The sequence below is a fragment of the Natrix helvetica genome, assembly GCF_964273705.1.
Source record: "Natrix helvetica genome assembly, chromosome: 1".
Classification (NCBI taxonomy): domain Eukaryota; kingdom Metazoa; phylum Chordata; class Lepidosauria; order Squamata; family Natricidae; genus Natrix; species Natrix helvetica.
Genome location: NC_138548.1, coordinates 241,103,814 through 241,121,156, shown reverse-complemented (window position 1 = coordinate 241,121,156; position 17,343 = coordinate 241,103,814). Strand labels below are relative to the sequence as shown.

The window sequence follows — 17,343 nt, the reverse complement described above, 5'->3', positions numbered from 1 at the left end:
TGATCTTGATTCTATCCGTTTGCTGTACAGTTGACTCAACCTTCCATCCTCCTGAGGTGGGTAAAATGAGGACCCAGATTGTCAGGGCCAATATGTTGACTCTGTTAAACTGCTTAAAGGGGGGCTGTAAAGCGCTGTGAAGTGGTATACAAGTCTAAGTGTTATTGCTATTATTTTAGGCTGAAATATAATCATTTCTACTGCTACTTGTTTCCAATTCTTTGAAGTTTTAGTAGCTCCTGCTACATGGAAGAGTGAAAAGCAAGATATTTAAAGTTTAGGAGAGAACAAGAACCAAAGAAATTAGGTAATATTGGAAGATTAGGCACTTATGAGATTGTCCAGTCAAAGGTTTGGAAAAAACTATTATTGCTGAATTCACCCAACATGGAAAACCAAAATAAAGTACAGTATATTACAATATAGTATGCTCCATGCTGTCTTGGATAAAACAAAAATCTGCTTTTCAGAAGAAAATTCATCTGAACTCTTCCAGCAGGCTGTAGAAACTGACACTCTGCCTACAACTATCTTTGATATGAGAAAAGGAGCAGTCACACTTTCAAGCTTCAGTTACTATAGCCTATATATCAATAGAATTCCAATGTTTCTTGTGAAGTCTGACACAGCCTGGCTTACATTAGTTTGGAAAATCATATTGATCCGTAGCATTCCACTAATGAGTTGCCATAGAGCAGTGTTTCTCAGCCTCAACTGTTTTAAGATGTGTGGACTTGGCTGGGGAATTCTGGGAGTTGAAGTCCACACACCTTAAAGTTGCTGAGGTTGAGAAACACTACTAGACTGTAAACTGTATTTAATTTTTGATCAAGAAACCTGATATAATTGTTTTGCGTGCTGTTGCTTTCTGTGTTGATTATGCCCACTAGGTACAAAGATCTAGGGAGGGTAAAACTGTTGTATATATTCATGCTCCCAAGACTGCAAAGAATCAATAACCAAACAAAAGATATTCTCATTCAGTCTTATAATCCAATTTTAATTGTTCTTCCAATTAGTTCATTTCATTTTCATTATTTGTTCTACTGCCAAGAAGTATAAATCTGATCTCTAAGTGTTTTTCTCCATACAGCATTTTGACTTGCAAGCACATACAGGTAGTCCTTGACTTATGACCACAATTGGGACTGGAATCTTGATCATTGAACAAAGCAGTCAATAAGTGAGATGCCCACATGCTCAATGATGGCAATCCCAAGTTGTGGTTGTTAAGCAATTTCCCATGTCATTAAGAGGGCAGAAGGAAAAAAAATCGGCCTGCCAGAACTGAGATCCACGTGAGAGGGGAAGGTCTCCACTCCACTGCAGAAACAGAGCTTTCACCTCCAAGGTCTGAGCTCTATTTCTGCTGCCTGGCAGATGGACGGAGTTTCTCTCCATGCATGGAAAATGCCTCTGCCATGCTGCAGAAACAGAGTTCAGATCTCTGGGATCCAACTCTTTTTTTCTTCAGCACAGGAAGTTCAGTTCTTCTTATCAGGCAACTTTATCAGTCACGCCCCCTCCCCAGACAAGAGGGAAACCTCGCAGCAGCATGCAACCTTCCTGTCTGGCTTCCCCATTGGCCTTCTTGGGGAAGCTGGCAGAAGAGATTGCAAACAGTGATCACAGGGCAATCAATCGTAAGGGCAAACAAATTCCCCAAATGTGGTCATGTGGCTCCACTGTGACATTTCACAAGGGTCAGAAAGACTTTGTGGGCCCCTTCCAAGGTTATCCTAATTTCTGAACTGTCATTAAACAACCGGTTGTACGTCAAGGATTCTCTGTGCAGCCTGAGGGATCTCTTCACGAAAGGCAACAAAATATGTACTGTAATCAACTGCCCCGATCGATTCTTTGGCAGTGGAGGAGTTTTAGCTGTCTCTCTCTCAGCTCGACAGAGAGGCCAATCTTATCAGTTCACTAATCTTCTTTCCAGGTGCTTCCTCACATTCACCACCGGGGCAGCTCACCGCAAAAAGCGGCGGGGCCATTTTTCAGCCGCCTGCCCAGGGGGGAGGGTAAGGGAGCAAATTCAGCCGGCTGAATCGAGTCCAGCTGGGTTGGCCTTCCCCGCTGTTAGCGCGGGTAGCGCTCAAATCTCCTCCTCCTCGCAAGCGCTTTCTGGAATTCCCCGCCTGCAAATCAGGCTCTGGTCCTACAGCAGCCTGCAAAGTAAACAGAGAGGCGGGACGCCAGTGTGACGTTTGGAAAGCGATACTTTGCGCATTCCCTAATAAAAGGGGGCAGGCAGCGGCGGAAAACGAAACTTTGCCGGGGACTCTTTCTTTCAAGTCGGCCGTATTTGCGGGCTGGAGAAGAAGAGTTTTGAGGGGAAAGCGGTTCTTTCACTGCGCGGCGCTGCTCTGTACCCGCTGCCTTCGGGTTTTGTTTTTTTAAAATCTCGGCTGAGGTGAGTAACGCGCTCCGGAGATGCGTCCCTGCAGATAATTCCGCTCGTGAGTGAACTCCTTTACAGCCGAGGAGCTCGGCTTAAACAAGGATGGAGTTGCGACGCCCATTTCTTCCGGTTGGGATGTGAAGGGATAATTCGGGCTAAATGGCGCGGGAGGTGGGGGAGAGAACCAATCGGACTTTTTGTAGCGTCCCGGTACATCGGGAATCTCGGTCCGTTGGTCGCTATGGGAAAATGGAGAGGCGGCTCTGCCTCTTGCACCGGAAAAAAACTGAGGGGCTGTGGCCCAAAGAGAAACACGGGGATCGCCCTCCTTGCAAGATCTTTTTCCTTATGGGCTATAATAACTTCTCAAGGTTGGGTGGTTTGTGGGGTTCTTTAGTGTGTTGCATTTGCAGCCCCTCCTGATCCGAAGTCAAGGACCGCCTGGGAAGATGGCAAAGGGCTCGATCCGTCCATGGTTTCGTTTTTGGTGAAACGCTACTTATGCGATCCTCCCTCCCTCTTCTGTTATCTGGCACTGTTATACATTGTGCCCTAAGGAGTGTCAGACAAGGAGCGTAATACAGTAGTAGGCGCTTGCTTTTCAAAACCGAAAGTGATATTTTCACGCAACAAAATATATTTTGTTTTCGTGGTTGCGATCCTTTGGGGAAAAATGGTGGCTTGGGATCCTTTAAGGGGGGATGTAGTCCTGGGTGTTAAAAGAGTGTAACTTGAGCTTCAGCAGCTTCCTTGTTGCCATTGGGGAGACTGGGCGCAGGTGACTGGAGAGGAAAACGAAAGTAATCGACCCTCAATTTGCATAGCGGGCGCTGATTGGACGCTGCCGCGGCGGCGGCAGCAGAGTTGCGCCTATCGTACAGTACCGAAAGCGTTTCCTTTCTCCCGCTACTTTCTTTTTGCCGCGGCTGCACAACTATCCGCCCTACTAGTATGAGTAACTCTCCTCCCGCTTTTGTTTGTTTTTCTGCTTCCGGACAGGCTGTAAAAAAACACCTCACCCTGGGTCGCCGGTCACACAAGAGGGGCATTAAATGCCCTAAATGTCACCACACTCAAAATGCATCCCACAAATTCTGTAGTAACTGTGGAAAACACTTGACTCCTCCGCCTGGCAGTGTGCAAAGTAAGTTTGTCGCAGTTTCAGTCATAAATCGGTCGATCAGATGCAACTTTTTTTTTTTTTTTAGTAAGAACTGAAATAGTAATTTTTAAAAAATCAAAATATGGTCTGTAAAAAAAACGACAAATGGAATTTATTTAGGCTGTCTTCATTTGCTCTCTGTCATGTCCTGAATGTGTAGAGCCAGTGATTCTCTACTTTTTCTTCACCACGGACCTCATTGAAGTATCTTTTGTTGCCATGAACTATGGCCAGGACCCCCCAAAACGTAATTCAAGATTTAAATCACAACATTTCTATGAGTCTTCTTGGACCCCTTGGGATGACATTGTGCCCCAGCTGTCAGAGGACCACAGGTTGAGAACCACTGTGGTAGAGTGTCCTACCAAGATTGTTTATTGTAAATGTACTACTAATTTGACATTGAACTTTTTTTTTAAAAAAAGCTTTAAAATAATAAAATTACGTATGTTGCCTTTCTCTCTCCTCTAACCTTTCTCTATTCCTTTTTAAAAAAAAATCTCATTTCAGAATAAATGGTGGTTTTTTAAAGAACTAATTTCCTGTCACTTGAAGTGCATTAACTTAGAGTAGGGTACCCGACATAGAGTAATTTAGTTTATGGAATTAGCTTGATATTTAATTCAGCAAATCTTTTAAAGTAATGAAATTAATCTAAAAATCTTCCTTAAAATATGTACCAGTCCTATAGTAACAGTTTCCTAAGATTCATTTTATATTTATAGATTTATAGACTCATGGATATATTACGTTATTTGTGTCCCAATTAATATGTTCCCCTCCAATTGAATGAGTGCTGCCACCAGAGAAAGAGATAGAATTTCAGATATACATCCTATTACTGTGATGGCAAACCTATGGCATGAGTGCCAGAGGTGGCAGGCAGAGACCTCTCTGTGTTCCGGTGCACACATGCGCTGTCCAGCTGGTCTTCGTGGGCGCCAGGACACCAGAAAATGGCCTAAAAACGGCCTGAAAAATGGCCCCCAAACCAGCCTGAAAACGGCCCCCAAAAACCAGGAATTCATGTGTCGGCCAGCTGGGCTTTGGGTTTCCGGCATGCACAAAGACCAGTTGGCTGGTGCACATGTGTGTGCCGGAAACCCAAAGACAAGCTGGCCGGCATGCACAAAGCCAGCTGGTTTTTGGGTTTGCAGTGCTCTGGTGCGCGCACATGCACACATGTTCCGGTTTGGGCATTCTGTGCCAAAAAGGTTCGTCATCACTGTCCTATGAGGTTATGTGCATAGTTGTTTTCAAATGAGAGAGTAGCTGTGTGCATTTCAATTTAAGCACCGAACGGTTGATGTTCCCCGTAGTGCAGGCCTGGGAATGTAAATACACTTTGCAATAAAAAGGCCCTGTAGAAAACTGATGGTTTCAGTAGCTTAATCAAATTGTTTTTCTTCCTTTGTCCCTGAGATTCACGTTGCAGCCTCTCAGTTGAGTTCAGATTGCTGTTTAATTGATTTTCAAAAAGCACCCTATTTTAGTTGCAGAGAAGAGGGATGCAGAAAAGACTTCAGTGGGAGAGATGGAATCTGAGGGAGAATGGAAGCAGGAGAGCTCCCTTTCGTCAGGATCATTTGTGGATGAACAGCCCTCTAGTGAACAAACACATGGGGCGTCTGAAGAATCTCCATCAGGAAGCCTTGAGAAGGTCACCTCGGCCTCCCAAAAGCGAGTAAGTAGAATTAGTGTATTTGTATACAAGTTGTGCTCTGTCGAAAAGTTGTCGCTTTTTGCAATGAGAGAATTTTCAATTGCTCCATCTTCCTAGCCGCCTCCTGTTTTTTCGCTTTTGCTGCATTTACTTGTTTACTTGTTGATGCATAACTACATTAAAAGCTAACATTTGTATTTTGCACCCAAATAATAAGTTCTCTGAAAGCAAGGCTGTTTTTTAACAGGCAATAAAAACTATGAATGTTGATGACTGGAATATGTTGGATGAAAATGATAATCCTCCTTCCAGAAAAAAACAAAGGGAGAACCCATGTCTAAAGGAGGGCGGTAAACTATGCCGAATTTCTCAGCAGGTAGCTTTTCTAGTAGTGGTTAATCTTATTGTCATGAGTTGTTGGATTGCTTGGATGCAAGTCTAATTATTCCGAGATTTGGGACTTTGACTATGCTGAATTTCTCAGCAGATAGCTTTTCTAATACGTGGTTAATCTTATTGTCATGAGTTGTTGGATTGCTTGGATGCAAGTTAATTATTCTGAGATTTGGGACTTTTATGATGTTGTTCTGAATATGAATGTGTATTTTTGAAAAAAAAATTGAAGGGCAAAGTGGTTCCCTCTAGGGGGTCTATTGATACAAAAAGTTGAAAAGAAGGACGTTCCTGGATGGAAATACGAATTTGGCACTATAAAGTCTGAAGGATGTCCCTCCCTCTCCCAAGCTCTAGTCCAACATATAGAGGTACTCCTCAACTTGCGACCATTTGTTCAGCAACCATACAAAAATTATGATGTTGAACAAAAGAGACTTATAACTGGTGCTTGATGTTAGTGGCCACTGCAGTGCTCCTATGGCCACATGATTGCCACCTTGGCTCTTGGCAACCCATTTGCATTTACGATGGGTTGACAAGCCCTCCTTGATCGCCATTTGCAGTCTTCCCTGCCGGCTTCTTTAGAAAGTAAACGGGGAAGCCAAGAGGGAAAGTTGCAGGCTCCTGTAGGACACCCTTTGGTTCCTGGAGTCTGCCTGAAAAAGATCCATCAGGATCCATTTTGGGAATGACCTTTTCAGCCAACCTCTTTAAGTGCAGAAGGGCTGCCTGCCAGGTTGACTTTGCCCCACATGCACAGCAGAGTCTCACCTCCAAGCAGCCCTCTCAAAGACGTAGTCCATGACAAAAGCCAAGTGGGATTTTATCCTGGGCTGCTGGTAGCATGGATGGAGGGGGGCTTCAAAATGTGCTAAAATCCACCTTAGCAGTTGCAGCATCTTGGACTTTTTCAATCAGCATCTTTGAGAAGGATAGTCAAATAGATTTCGCCCTTCCGTGGGACAGTGTTCCAAGCAGCTCTGTTGCTCTTAAAGATTCTGGCTGAAAAAAAAAGCCTTTCTATTCTTCAGAAAGAGAAAATTTTTCTGGAGGGTAAAAAAGACTTCTTCCAGCCCATCACTCTTTAGAACAGGGGTGTCAAATCCATATCACAGCAGCATCATGTGATGTATCGGGAGTTTTTTCCCCTTCACTAAACCGGGTGTGGCCAGCATGTGACACATCTGACCCGTGGACCGGGAGATTTTTTTGACAGCCCTGCTTTAGAAAGTTCGTGTTTGCTGGCTTTCCAGAGAAACGGAAAGTTCAGGATTCAAACTTCCTTTCTCTGTCCCAGCATGCCAGTTCTCTTTCGCAATTGGAAGGGAGGGAAATGCCTATGATGAGCCACAGAAACAAAGCTCAGATCTTTGGGATCTGTTTCTTTGGTCCAATGCAGGAATTCCATTTGGTGCACAGGCAGCCGTTTCAGCAGTCAGCTCTTTTGTCTTGCTCAATGCATGACCTGCGAGCTCAATTAGCGACTGCACCTATGAGGGATGGAACAGTCACAATTGAGAGCGCCTTGCTGAATCACTGCAGGGACTGATGGCCGTAATGGGCAGGTTCTATTACCAGTCATAAGTCGAGGTCTACCTGTACTTTTCTTACTGAGCACATCAAAGTGAAAGTTGTGAGTCTCCATGAGATGTTGTTAATATGGCTAGATAATAAGTGTCTGTTAAAATAACATATTTTGGGGTGTGTTACTATAAAATCCATCTGCATGAGCAGTTCAGCTTGAACTTTTGTATTATCTGCCGGTTCTATTTAAAAAAATCCCAAATCCCAGACTTTGCAGTATATTTAAAAAATATACAACGCTTCTCTTAGTACTTATTTTTTTTTGGCCTTTCTATATCCAATAAGGAGTGGTTTTCATGTGATGTATCATACTAAAATAAGGGTATATTTTATTATGTGGGAAACGTTAATGTATTAACTTAAGTTTCTCTAACAATACAAGTCCTGGAGAAAATGGTTTTCTCTTTCTCCTTAATGTGGTATATTTTTTACCTTTCACAATGTATTTTTTAAGTATACAGGTAATTCGTGACTTGCAATGGTTCGTTTAGTGACTGTTCAAATTTACCGAAATAAGTGATTTATTGTTGTTTTTCACACATGACGATTACAGGATCCCCCAGGTCACACGGTCAAAATTCAGGTGCTTCATTCAGACTGACTCACATTTAGGAAGGTTGTAGTGTCCAGGGAGGGGGGGGGGTGTCATGTGATCACCTTCTGCAACCTTCTGACAAGCAAAGTCAATGGGGAAACCAGGTTCTCTTAACAACCATGTTACTAATTTAGCTGTAGTGAGTCAATAGAAGTCGACAGAATAACAGAGTTGGAAGGGACCTTGGAGGTCTTCTAGTCCAACCCCCTGCTCAGGCTGGAAACCCTAATACCATTTCAGATAAATGGTTATCCAATCTCTTCTTAAAAGTTTCCAGTGTTGGAGCATCTACAACTTCATTTAGCAACGATGGCAAGAAAGGCCATAAAAATGTGGCGAAACTCACTTAGCAACTGTGGCCATCAAACAAGGATTACCTGTATACTATTCTTTAGTACTGAGAGTTGTAAGCCAGATGGATTCCATGAAACACTCCAATTCACTATCAACTAGAAAACATTCCGGGGCTCTGCTTTTTCCCTTGTTTGTAAGCAGTTTCTGTTGTGTGGAGTCAAAGGCTTTTAATGGGCAACATGCACTAACCCTTGTGGAGGCTTAACGCATCCGTTTTGCTAGTCAATGTGAAATTGTTTTCCAGTGAAAATCTGTGATTTTGGATGTGTTGGTTCTCTCCTGTCTTTATATTTAAGCAAGTCACCTTTGCTTACAGTGAAAATGAAAATGGATTCATTGGGTTGGGTCCATTGGGTTGCTGGAGAGAGAATCCAAACAGCAAGTCTAAGAAATGAGGAACATTTAAAGGGATTTCTTTACCCAAAACGAAATAAATTACAAGATGTAAAAATCCTATTTCACAGTTTACACTGCTTTTTCCCCCCGCAGCGTTGAGTGTATTCTTTAAGTTTTTATACTTCTTTAAATATTATATAATACTTGATATTGTTATTATTTTTTTGCTTAAAATAAAAAAATGGCCCACCATCACAAATGATGCAATTCATTAGATTTTTCTATGTGTGGAGGAAAATCTGAAGAATTTTAAAAGAAAATATGTCCAATGTTCAAATTAAGAAGGTATTATGTAATCTCTTTCCATGGAAGACCTGCTGTTTTCATGGGAGGAAATCCAGACTGGTTTAAAATATGAATGAAAAGAATAATAATAATGAGAAAGCATTTATTGTCTTGTGCTTTCACAGTAAGGTCAAAAGAAATCCGGTTATAGTTTTTATAATTATTTACAATATAATGAAGAAGGAATTGCTATTGGACATCTTGAGCATTTTAATCTAGAATAATGCCATTAAATTTCTCATTTTCCCTCATTTAACTGAGATATAGCTTCCATGAGGGCTCTAGTATTTCAATTATTTCAAATTATTATGAAGAAAGCATCAACCCTGGAGTCTCCTGCTGGTTGAATTTGGAATATAAGCAATCCAATTAGAACATTATTATAGGTTGTCCTCAACTTACAATCATTTGTTTAATGACTGTTCGAAGTTACAACAGCACTGAAAAAGTGACTTATGATGCTTTTCATAGTTATAACTGTTTCAGCATCTCCATATTCATGTGATCAAAATGCTGGTGCTTAGCAAATAGCATGTATTTATGATACTTGCACTGTCCTGGGGTCATGTGATCACTATTTGTAAACTTCCCACTGGTTTCCAACAAGCAAAGCCAAATCAGGGAAGCCAACTTTGCTTAATGACCACATGATTCACTTAACACATGTAATGATTTGCTTAACCACTGTGGCAAAAGGCGGGGGGATGACGACGACTGCAGTGCCCTAACGGTTAAGATGCTGGGTTTGTCTACCGGATGGTTGGCAGTTTGATACCCAAGTCCTGCATGATGGGGTGAGCTTCCGTTCTTGCTCCTGCCAAGCTAATAGTTTGAAAGCATGGAAATGCAAGTAAATAAATAGGTACCACTTTGGTGAGAAGGTAACCATGTACTGTGCACCTCGGCATATGGTCATGCTGGCCAGATGACCACGGAAGCATATTTGGACAATGCTGGCTCCCTTGACTAGGAAATGGAGATGAACACCGCCCTCTAGAGTTGACATGAGTGGGCAGGGGAAACCTTTATGGCAAAAGAGGTCGTAAAATCAGGCAAAATTCAGCTAAACAAGTGTATCACTTAGCAATGGAACTTTTGGGCTCAATTGTGGTCGTAGGTTGAGGACTACCTGTAACTGGTCTCCTTTGTTGAGTCTTTTAATCAATCTTTTCTTTTTCTGTGCTCCTGATTACATTTCTTTCATTTTTCCTCCCAGCTGTTTGTCTTTGCTACTCCTTTATTGCATGGCTTGCTTGGGATAGAATGCGGTTAAGTTTAGTTTGTAACAAACTATAGGCAAACTAGCAAAGTTTGCAGTCATTTGAAATATCACAGGAAGAGAGGAAGATTTGATACTCTAGCCTCTCTTTATTTTAATTTCAAAAGACCAGCATAAAAATATAACTAATAGTATGATGAAGTGCTAAAAATCTGGAAGTTTCTATTATATTTAATGAGGAAAGGATAACTTTAGTTATTTGAATTAGCTGTAATGCATTAAAATACGAATTTCCATTTTAAGCACCCTGTTTTTCTTTCCTCTTTGTAGAAGAACAGGAAAAGGAATAAGAAGAAGACTTCTCCAGATAGTGAATTGCAGAGTTCCTTCTCAAGCTTAAGTTCAGCTCCATCCAGTCTTGATTGTTCACTTACCCCAAATGTGGCTGATGCGAAAACCCCAGTAGAAGAAAGTCAACACTCAGAAGCTAAGTCGACTGACTTAATGCCATCCACCAATGACAGTAATGGCCAGATTAGAAATACCTCTTTCCATGCAGATCAGGGCCAAGAATGTGTGAGCAAAGCAGAAATCCAGAATCAGTCAGAGCAAAATAAGAAAAAGGATGCAGAAAGTCAACCTGCTGTTACTGTTGTCACAGAAGAGAAGATGGAGGAGGATAGTTCCAGAAAGATTGATATAGTTGGTGAACAGAAAGATCCTAGCAAGAAACAATGTGCCACTAATTCTGTTGAGTCTGGTCAACTATCACAGAATACATCTAGTATATCAGCTGGAAATGTTATGCAACCTGTTTCTAAGGGAGACACAGATAGCAGATCTTCAGATCTCAGTGTTAATCTTGCATCTACTGAGGAAAATGGATCAAGATTGAGCACTGAACATCAAAACTGTGCAACGAAGAGGTCTTTCCCTGAATCTGAAGTGAAAAATAGCAATTCAAAAGTAGTTACAGAAGAGACCAAGCAACAGAGGAGTTCTGATTCAAAAGTAAATTCCTCAATTTATTTGTGGTAGCATATATCTCAATCCTTTTTTTGTTAGTATAATAATATGTGGGAATGATCAGGGAAGAGCCTTGGATAAGAGGCAGATGAGCCTGCAGAAGGAATGTGGGTATGGCAAATGTCTCAAAAGAGACCCTCCCTAGTTTCTTAGGTTGTAAAAGTACCGGGGGGGGGGGGGAGGAATTTACTTTCAGGCTTGTAATACTATAATCTTACAATAAAGTGGAATTCATTCAACTGGGAGTGCTTCCTGTCTGGATTACCTTGCAAGACTGATAGTTGGCCACCTTGAACAGTCTTTATAGGAGGAAAGCCCCTGCATAAGCTAAATAATATATAAATCACATAGAAGGTTATTTTTTTGTGAAGTAATAAATGTATCTTGTCCCGTAATTAATTATTTGCTGTATCTCTGGGATTCGAAGCATTTGTACATCCTTAGAGATAATTAGTGTTATATACGAAAGGTGTGACAATTTGATGTCCACAGGTGGGATTATCTATGTTACCCCTGCAGAGCATCTGAGGATAAAATTTTTACTAGACTACCAATTTTTGAAGTATTTTTAAAAGTAATTTTGAAGCTTCAACAATGGATTACCTGCTGCACCCTTGCAGACACCAACATTTAGTAGACTTGTTTGGGGACCGTTGTTTTAGGGAATTCCATAGTTCTAGAATAAGGGAAAGGAACGTAATATCTGAAAACTTAACAGATCTAGATTTCAAAGCCAATTGAAATCAACAGCTTTTGATTTTAAACGAATACAGCGTTTTATCTACACCCACAGTCTTAGCCAGCTAAATAGCATGTTGGAGGGCTGTGTAGGGTACTCCAGCAATTTTATCAGCATCAGCTTGTGCTAGAGAGCTAACCTACAACCTTCTATAAAATATAATGAACCTTAATAACCTCATAGGAATAATTCTTCTGAATATTTCTTGTTTTCCATCATTAAAAAAGTTGTAAGAACAGAATTGTGAACTTGGGAAGACTTGACTACTGTTTAGATTTCTACTTTGCTTATCTGATGGCTGTCCAAAACAAGAAGACATGGCGTGGTTTGAGGAGAATATTGCAAAGAAGGAAAAAGCCACATGTTAATATGATGGTGCAATTTCCTGTTATTCTTAGCATATTCCTGCAATTTATCTTATCTTCACATGTCTTAATGGACATTTTTATCTGAGACTTCTGAACCTTGAAGATAGGCAGTTGTTTATTGTTGTTATCTGTACCCTGAGAAAGCCCAAACTTCAGGGCTGTGTGGTGAGAAATAGGAGCTATCAGTGACTGAGAATTAAACCTCCCAGGCTCATATAACTAAAACTTATAGCAGTCTCCAGAAAGAGAATAATGAAAAATATCTACCGGGACTTCACATGCTGCAAATTATTAGCTTCATTTTCTTCTACTAATTTAAATTGAATGAACTCATGGACAAACACTTGCCAATGTTAATGTTCTTTGTTGCATAAGTTATATTTGGTGATCTCTTGATAGGGAAACTTTTGTGTAAAGCAAGAGCACCTTCCTGGCAACTAGATAGTAAACATACAAATGAGCAATTCCTTCTTTTTTTTTGGGGGGGGGGGTTAACCTAATTGTGGCACAGCAGATTAGCAAAAACCCTTCTAGGCTATTCAAGGATTTATTTACATGGACACTTTTTAACGCTTGCTTTTGTGTATCTGATATGCCTTTATTGCAGAAAGCAAAGCTAAATGCGTCCAAGCAGAAGAATGTCTCTGAAAAGGGACATAAAATATGCACTCCAGTGGAAGAGTCTGGGCAGGAAAGGAGGGATTCTGCTGATGCTGGAAATCAGGGGCCACAGACAAGAAACGAGAAGCCCAGTGCTGAAGAAAACCATGACGTCCCTGCTGCCAAACCAAAGTATGGTGTGATATTTGCCACTGACATACTCTACATGCATACATACAGTACATAGGTTGACATTTAATATAATGTTCTAATAATAATTGTAACACAATTCCACAAAAGCCCATTTTCTTTTTTATCCTTATCCAAATGAATTGGAAGTTTCAGATTCAGTAGAACTGTAACCTTACAATCCTTCTTCCTTAATAGGCTTTTCTAATATGCAACAGTGGAAGCTTCTAGCAGGCTTGATCAAAAGTATCCTCCTATTTGAAAATAATTCCAGTATGCTTAACATTTATTTGATTGCTTAATTTTAATTTTTATATATAGTGTGTGTGTGTGTGTGTAAACTTAGTGCTTTTCTTTCTCCCTTTCCATTATAAGGATATCATGAATGCTGCTAAACATCCACATCTATCTTTCTTTCTGATTTGAACTCTTATTAAACACAGGTGCACTCTTCACAGTGTAGGTGAGACTATTCTGTTGCAATTCTCCCAAGGGGAAATATCAGTCTTTCTTGACCTGGTGTCTTCCAGAGGAGTTGGGCTTCCAACCATGCCAGTCTGGTCTGGTGGCAGTTCAACATCTTGAAGACATGGAAGAATTCCAGTAGGCACAAGAGATAATTTGATTTTGCTTTCATTTAGGAACTCGTGTTTGGGATAGCTTGCAAATGAGGTCTTGTTTTCTTTTCATGGACATTCTGCTTTTGAATGCTTTGATTTGTTTGAAATCGGAAGTCGAATCAAACAGTTGGGAATGGTACCATCTGATTATTGAAGAAAAATGCTTTATGCTGATAGTTGAAATTTTAAAGTGCCATCGTTTGCATTTGGCTTCAGACAGTCATTTTTGACTCCTGGTGATGGACTTGCATGAGTGCACTTCCTGCTGGCAGATACAGCAACCTCTCAATATTTCCCTTTTTTGATTAAAACGCTTTCTGTGGAAATAATAGATTCCTCTCCTCACAACAACCGAGAGCTAAAGGTCCACATGGATCCCTGATTGCCATGCCAATCGTTTCCATTCAGTGATGTACATGAGAGTAAAATGTCTTTTGAATGAAGCCAGCTTCTAGTGATCATCGGGACAATCTATGGGGTTGTCTTTTGGCAAAACTATAAGAGGGACTCGCTGCTTCCATTTTCTGTGTCAATTTTCAATTTTCTAGTATAACTTCTAGTCCTAGAATTGCTTTGTAGTCTCCCATTCAAATTCTAAGCAGGACTAAAGCTACTATGGGACAAGATACAATGGTCACTGATATTTTTTTTAAAATGTCAGAAATGTTTGTACATTTTGAGTTGTTTATTATTCTCACTTTAACAGATACAAATAAATAATTGAGACAAACAAATTTTTGTTTTTCATTTATTGCATAATAATTCTGCACACTAATAGTTGCCCAATAATTATGCACACATAGTCTCCTAAGACAGACAAAACCTCATTTTTTTTCCTTTCTTAAATATTCAGATTTGAGAAAATATTAACTTTTTGGATTGACCGAGAGAACTAGCTCAATAAGAAAATTAATCCTCGAAAATACTACATGCCTAACAATTGTGCCCACAGTGTAACTACTGTACCAATTTTATTACAAACTAAGTGCATGCTAAAGATAATTTTAGTAATTCAGTGTTGGAGAGCTCACAATACTATCACTATCAAGCTACTGCTTCTTTAATTTGTTACAGTATTTTGATAGTGTGTTTATTTTACTATATTTTTAGCAGTAGTTCTGAAAATTTGTGTACCCTTTGAAGAGGTGTTCCATTTGAGGTAGTATATATGTGTAATTTAAATCAATGTGTGTTATGTATCATAATTAAGTAGTATTAATATGGAAATCATCTTTCTTTTTATTCTGTCTTGCAGTCAGTCACCTATGGAGAACATTACGGTTTATTTCCATGCTATTCTGTCTAAGGACTTCAAGATAAATTTTGAGAAGCATAAAGTGATAATTATGGGAGGGGGAATTTCTGGTTATACTGACTGGAAAGACACTGTATGTGAGCTGACCTGTACCAAGTAAGTATATGTTGACATGATGTAGCATATTCTCAGATTTGAGTTAAAAGGTTTTCATTAACATCTGAGTTATGTGCAAGGCATTTAGCTCTTTCTGAATGTGTGCATGCTTATCTTTGTATTTCAGCAAAGTTACTTTGGGACAGGTGCTTATGGTATATTTATATTAAAGGGGAAAGGTAACTAGAAAAAATCTATACATTTGTGTTTTTATTAGCAATTATTCATGAATGGTTGGATTCATAAAGAGAAGGCAAAGGCACTTCTTTGTACAAAGAAGATTGCAAGTATTTTAAAGAAACAAATGCTATATTGTGTGATTTATGCTTTTGTCATTAGCACTTCTTACATACAAGAGGAAACTGTCACTGCTAATGCAGGTAGTTCTTGACTTACGGCCACAATTGAATCTAGAATTTATGTTGCTAAGCGAGAAATTCATTAAGTGAGTTTTGTCCCATTTTAACACTTTTCATGCCACAGTTGTTAAGTGAATCACTGCAGTTATTAACCTGGTTGTTAAGTGAATCTGGCTTGCTGATTGATTTTGCTTGTCAGAAGTTTGCAAAAGTTCTGGGATCACATGACCCTGGGATTCTGCAACGGTCATAAATATGAATCAGTTGCCAAGCATCTGAATTTTAATCACGGGGATGCTGAAAAGGTTGTAACCATGAAAAACGGTCATATGTCACCTTTTTCAGTGCCGCCGTAACTTTGAACAGTCACTAAATGAACTGTTGTAAGTTGAGGACTACCTGTATTTCAATAGGGAGAAGTGGGCATTACATCTAATCTAATAATGAGCACAAGAAGATGCTGGATCCCAGAACGCTGCACTTATTATGATTTGCAAGAATGGCAATCGGTCCTAGTTAATGTCATTTTAAAAAAATTGTGGCAGATCCACAGCCATCATTACATTTACTGATGGAGATTTATAAAGGCCTGTTTCTTTTGCAAGTGAAAAGGAAGGCTTAGTGCAGGTAGTCCTTGATTTATGGCCACAATTGAGATTAGAATTTTGGTTGTTGAGTGAGGCGGTTGTTAAGTGAGTCACACCCAATTTTATGCCCTTTTTTCCCTGGTCAAGTGAATCACTGCAGCTGTTAAGAAAATTGTGGTCATTAAGTAAACAGCTTTCCCCCGTGACTTTGTTTACCGGGAGTTGGCTGGGAAGGTCATAAATAGTGATCATATGACCCTAGGGTACTACATGCTGATTGCCAAGCACCCAAATTTTGTGACATGAATGTGGGAATGCTGTATTGGTTGTAAGTGCGAAGACCGTTCATATGAATGATTGTAAGTCAAGGACTACCTGCATTGCATTTCAGTTTTACTGCTAGTGTATATAATAAGAAATGTGAGACCGCTCCAGTTTCAGGAACTGGGCATGGTTAGTCTAGTGAAGAGAAGGACCAGGGGAGACATGATAGCAGTGTTCCAATATTTGACCGGCTGCCACAGAGAGAAGGGGTCAAGCTATTTTCCAAAGCACCTGAAGGCCAGACTAGGAATAGTGGATGGAGACTGATCAAGGAGAGATTCAACCAAGAAATGAGGAGAAATTTCATGATAGTGAGGACAATCAACCAATGGAACAGAAGTTGCCTTCAGAAGTTATGGGTGCTTCATCACTGGAGGCTTCCAAAAAGAGATTCTGGAAAGCCACCTGTCAAAAATGGCATAGGGGTCTCCTACTAGTTGGACTAGACATACAATATCCCTTCCAACTCTGTTATTCTGCATTCTATTCTAAGATTTTATATGCCTCTAAAATTTTATTTCAACAAGAAATTGCTTCCTTGCCTTTGGTTTGTTGCTAAAGTACAACTTTTTAAATTCTAGAGATCTTGGAGACCATGGATATCTGGTTGAAGGCCGCACCATAATTTCTAAGAAAAACCTGAATAAACCAATTTCTTATAAATACGTTGTTAAAAGTGACAAATCGTCATATGAATTCATTTACAAACAGGTTAAAAATGGATCAGATCTAAATCGCTCCTTGTTTTTATCATCAGAATTGATAGATGGTACAGGTAAGAAACTGCTCCTTATATTACCGTCTTCCCAGTGTTATGTTATATTTCTCTATCAACTCAGGAGGTTTAGACTGCCCCAGGAGCTTTTGATAACAGTTTTACAGAGGAATTATTGAGTCTGTCATTTGTACTTCTATAACTGTCTAGTTTGATACAGCAACCAAACAGGACACGTACAGACTCCGTGAATAATTAAGATTGCAGAAAGAACAATTGCAATCAATCTGCTTTCCATAGAAGACTTGTATATTGTGTGGGCCAGAATGGGGCCTGAGAAGATCTAT

The 17,343-nt window shown here is 40.1% G+C and overlaps 1 protein-coding gene across 3 annotated transcripts in view; it reads left to right on the top strand.

Annotated features, from left to right (window-relative positions):
• Positions 1-3,414: 3,414 nt before the first annotated feature.
• The window catches only part of RNF213 (ring finger protein 213), a 128,498-nt gene continuing 114,569 nt past the window's right edge, over positions 3,415-17,343 (top strand). For 2 of the 3 annotated variants that reach the window (XM_081936988.1, XM_081936987.1), the window contains exons 1-7: positions 3,415-3,548; positions 5,066-5,250; positions 5,477-5,605; positions 10,389-11,069; positions 12,799-12,983; positions 14,856-15,011; positions 16,863-17,056. In XM_081936988.1, the coding sequence (XP_081793114.1) occupies positions 5,101-5,250; positions 5,477-5,605; positions 10,389-11,069; positions 12,799-12,983; positions 14,856-15,011; positions 16,863-17,056 (1,495 nt within the window). In that variant the 5' untranslated portion in view covers positions 3,415-3,548; positions 5,066-5,100. The remainder of the gene's footprint in view (positions 3,549-5,065; positions 5,251-5,476; positions 5,606-10,388; positions 11,070-12,798; positions 12,984-14,855; positions 15,012-16,862; positions 17,057-17,343) is intronic. The other variant, XM_081936989.1, reaches the window with a different exon arrangement.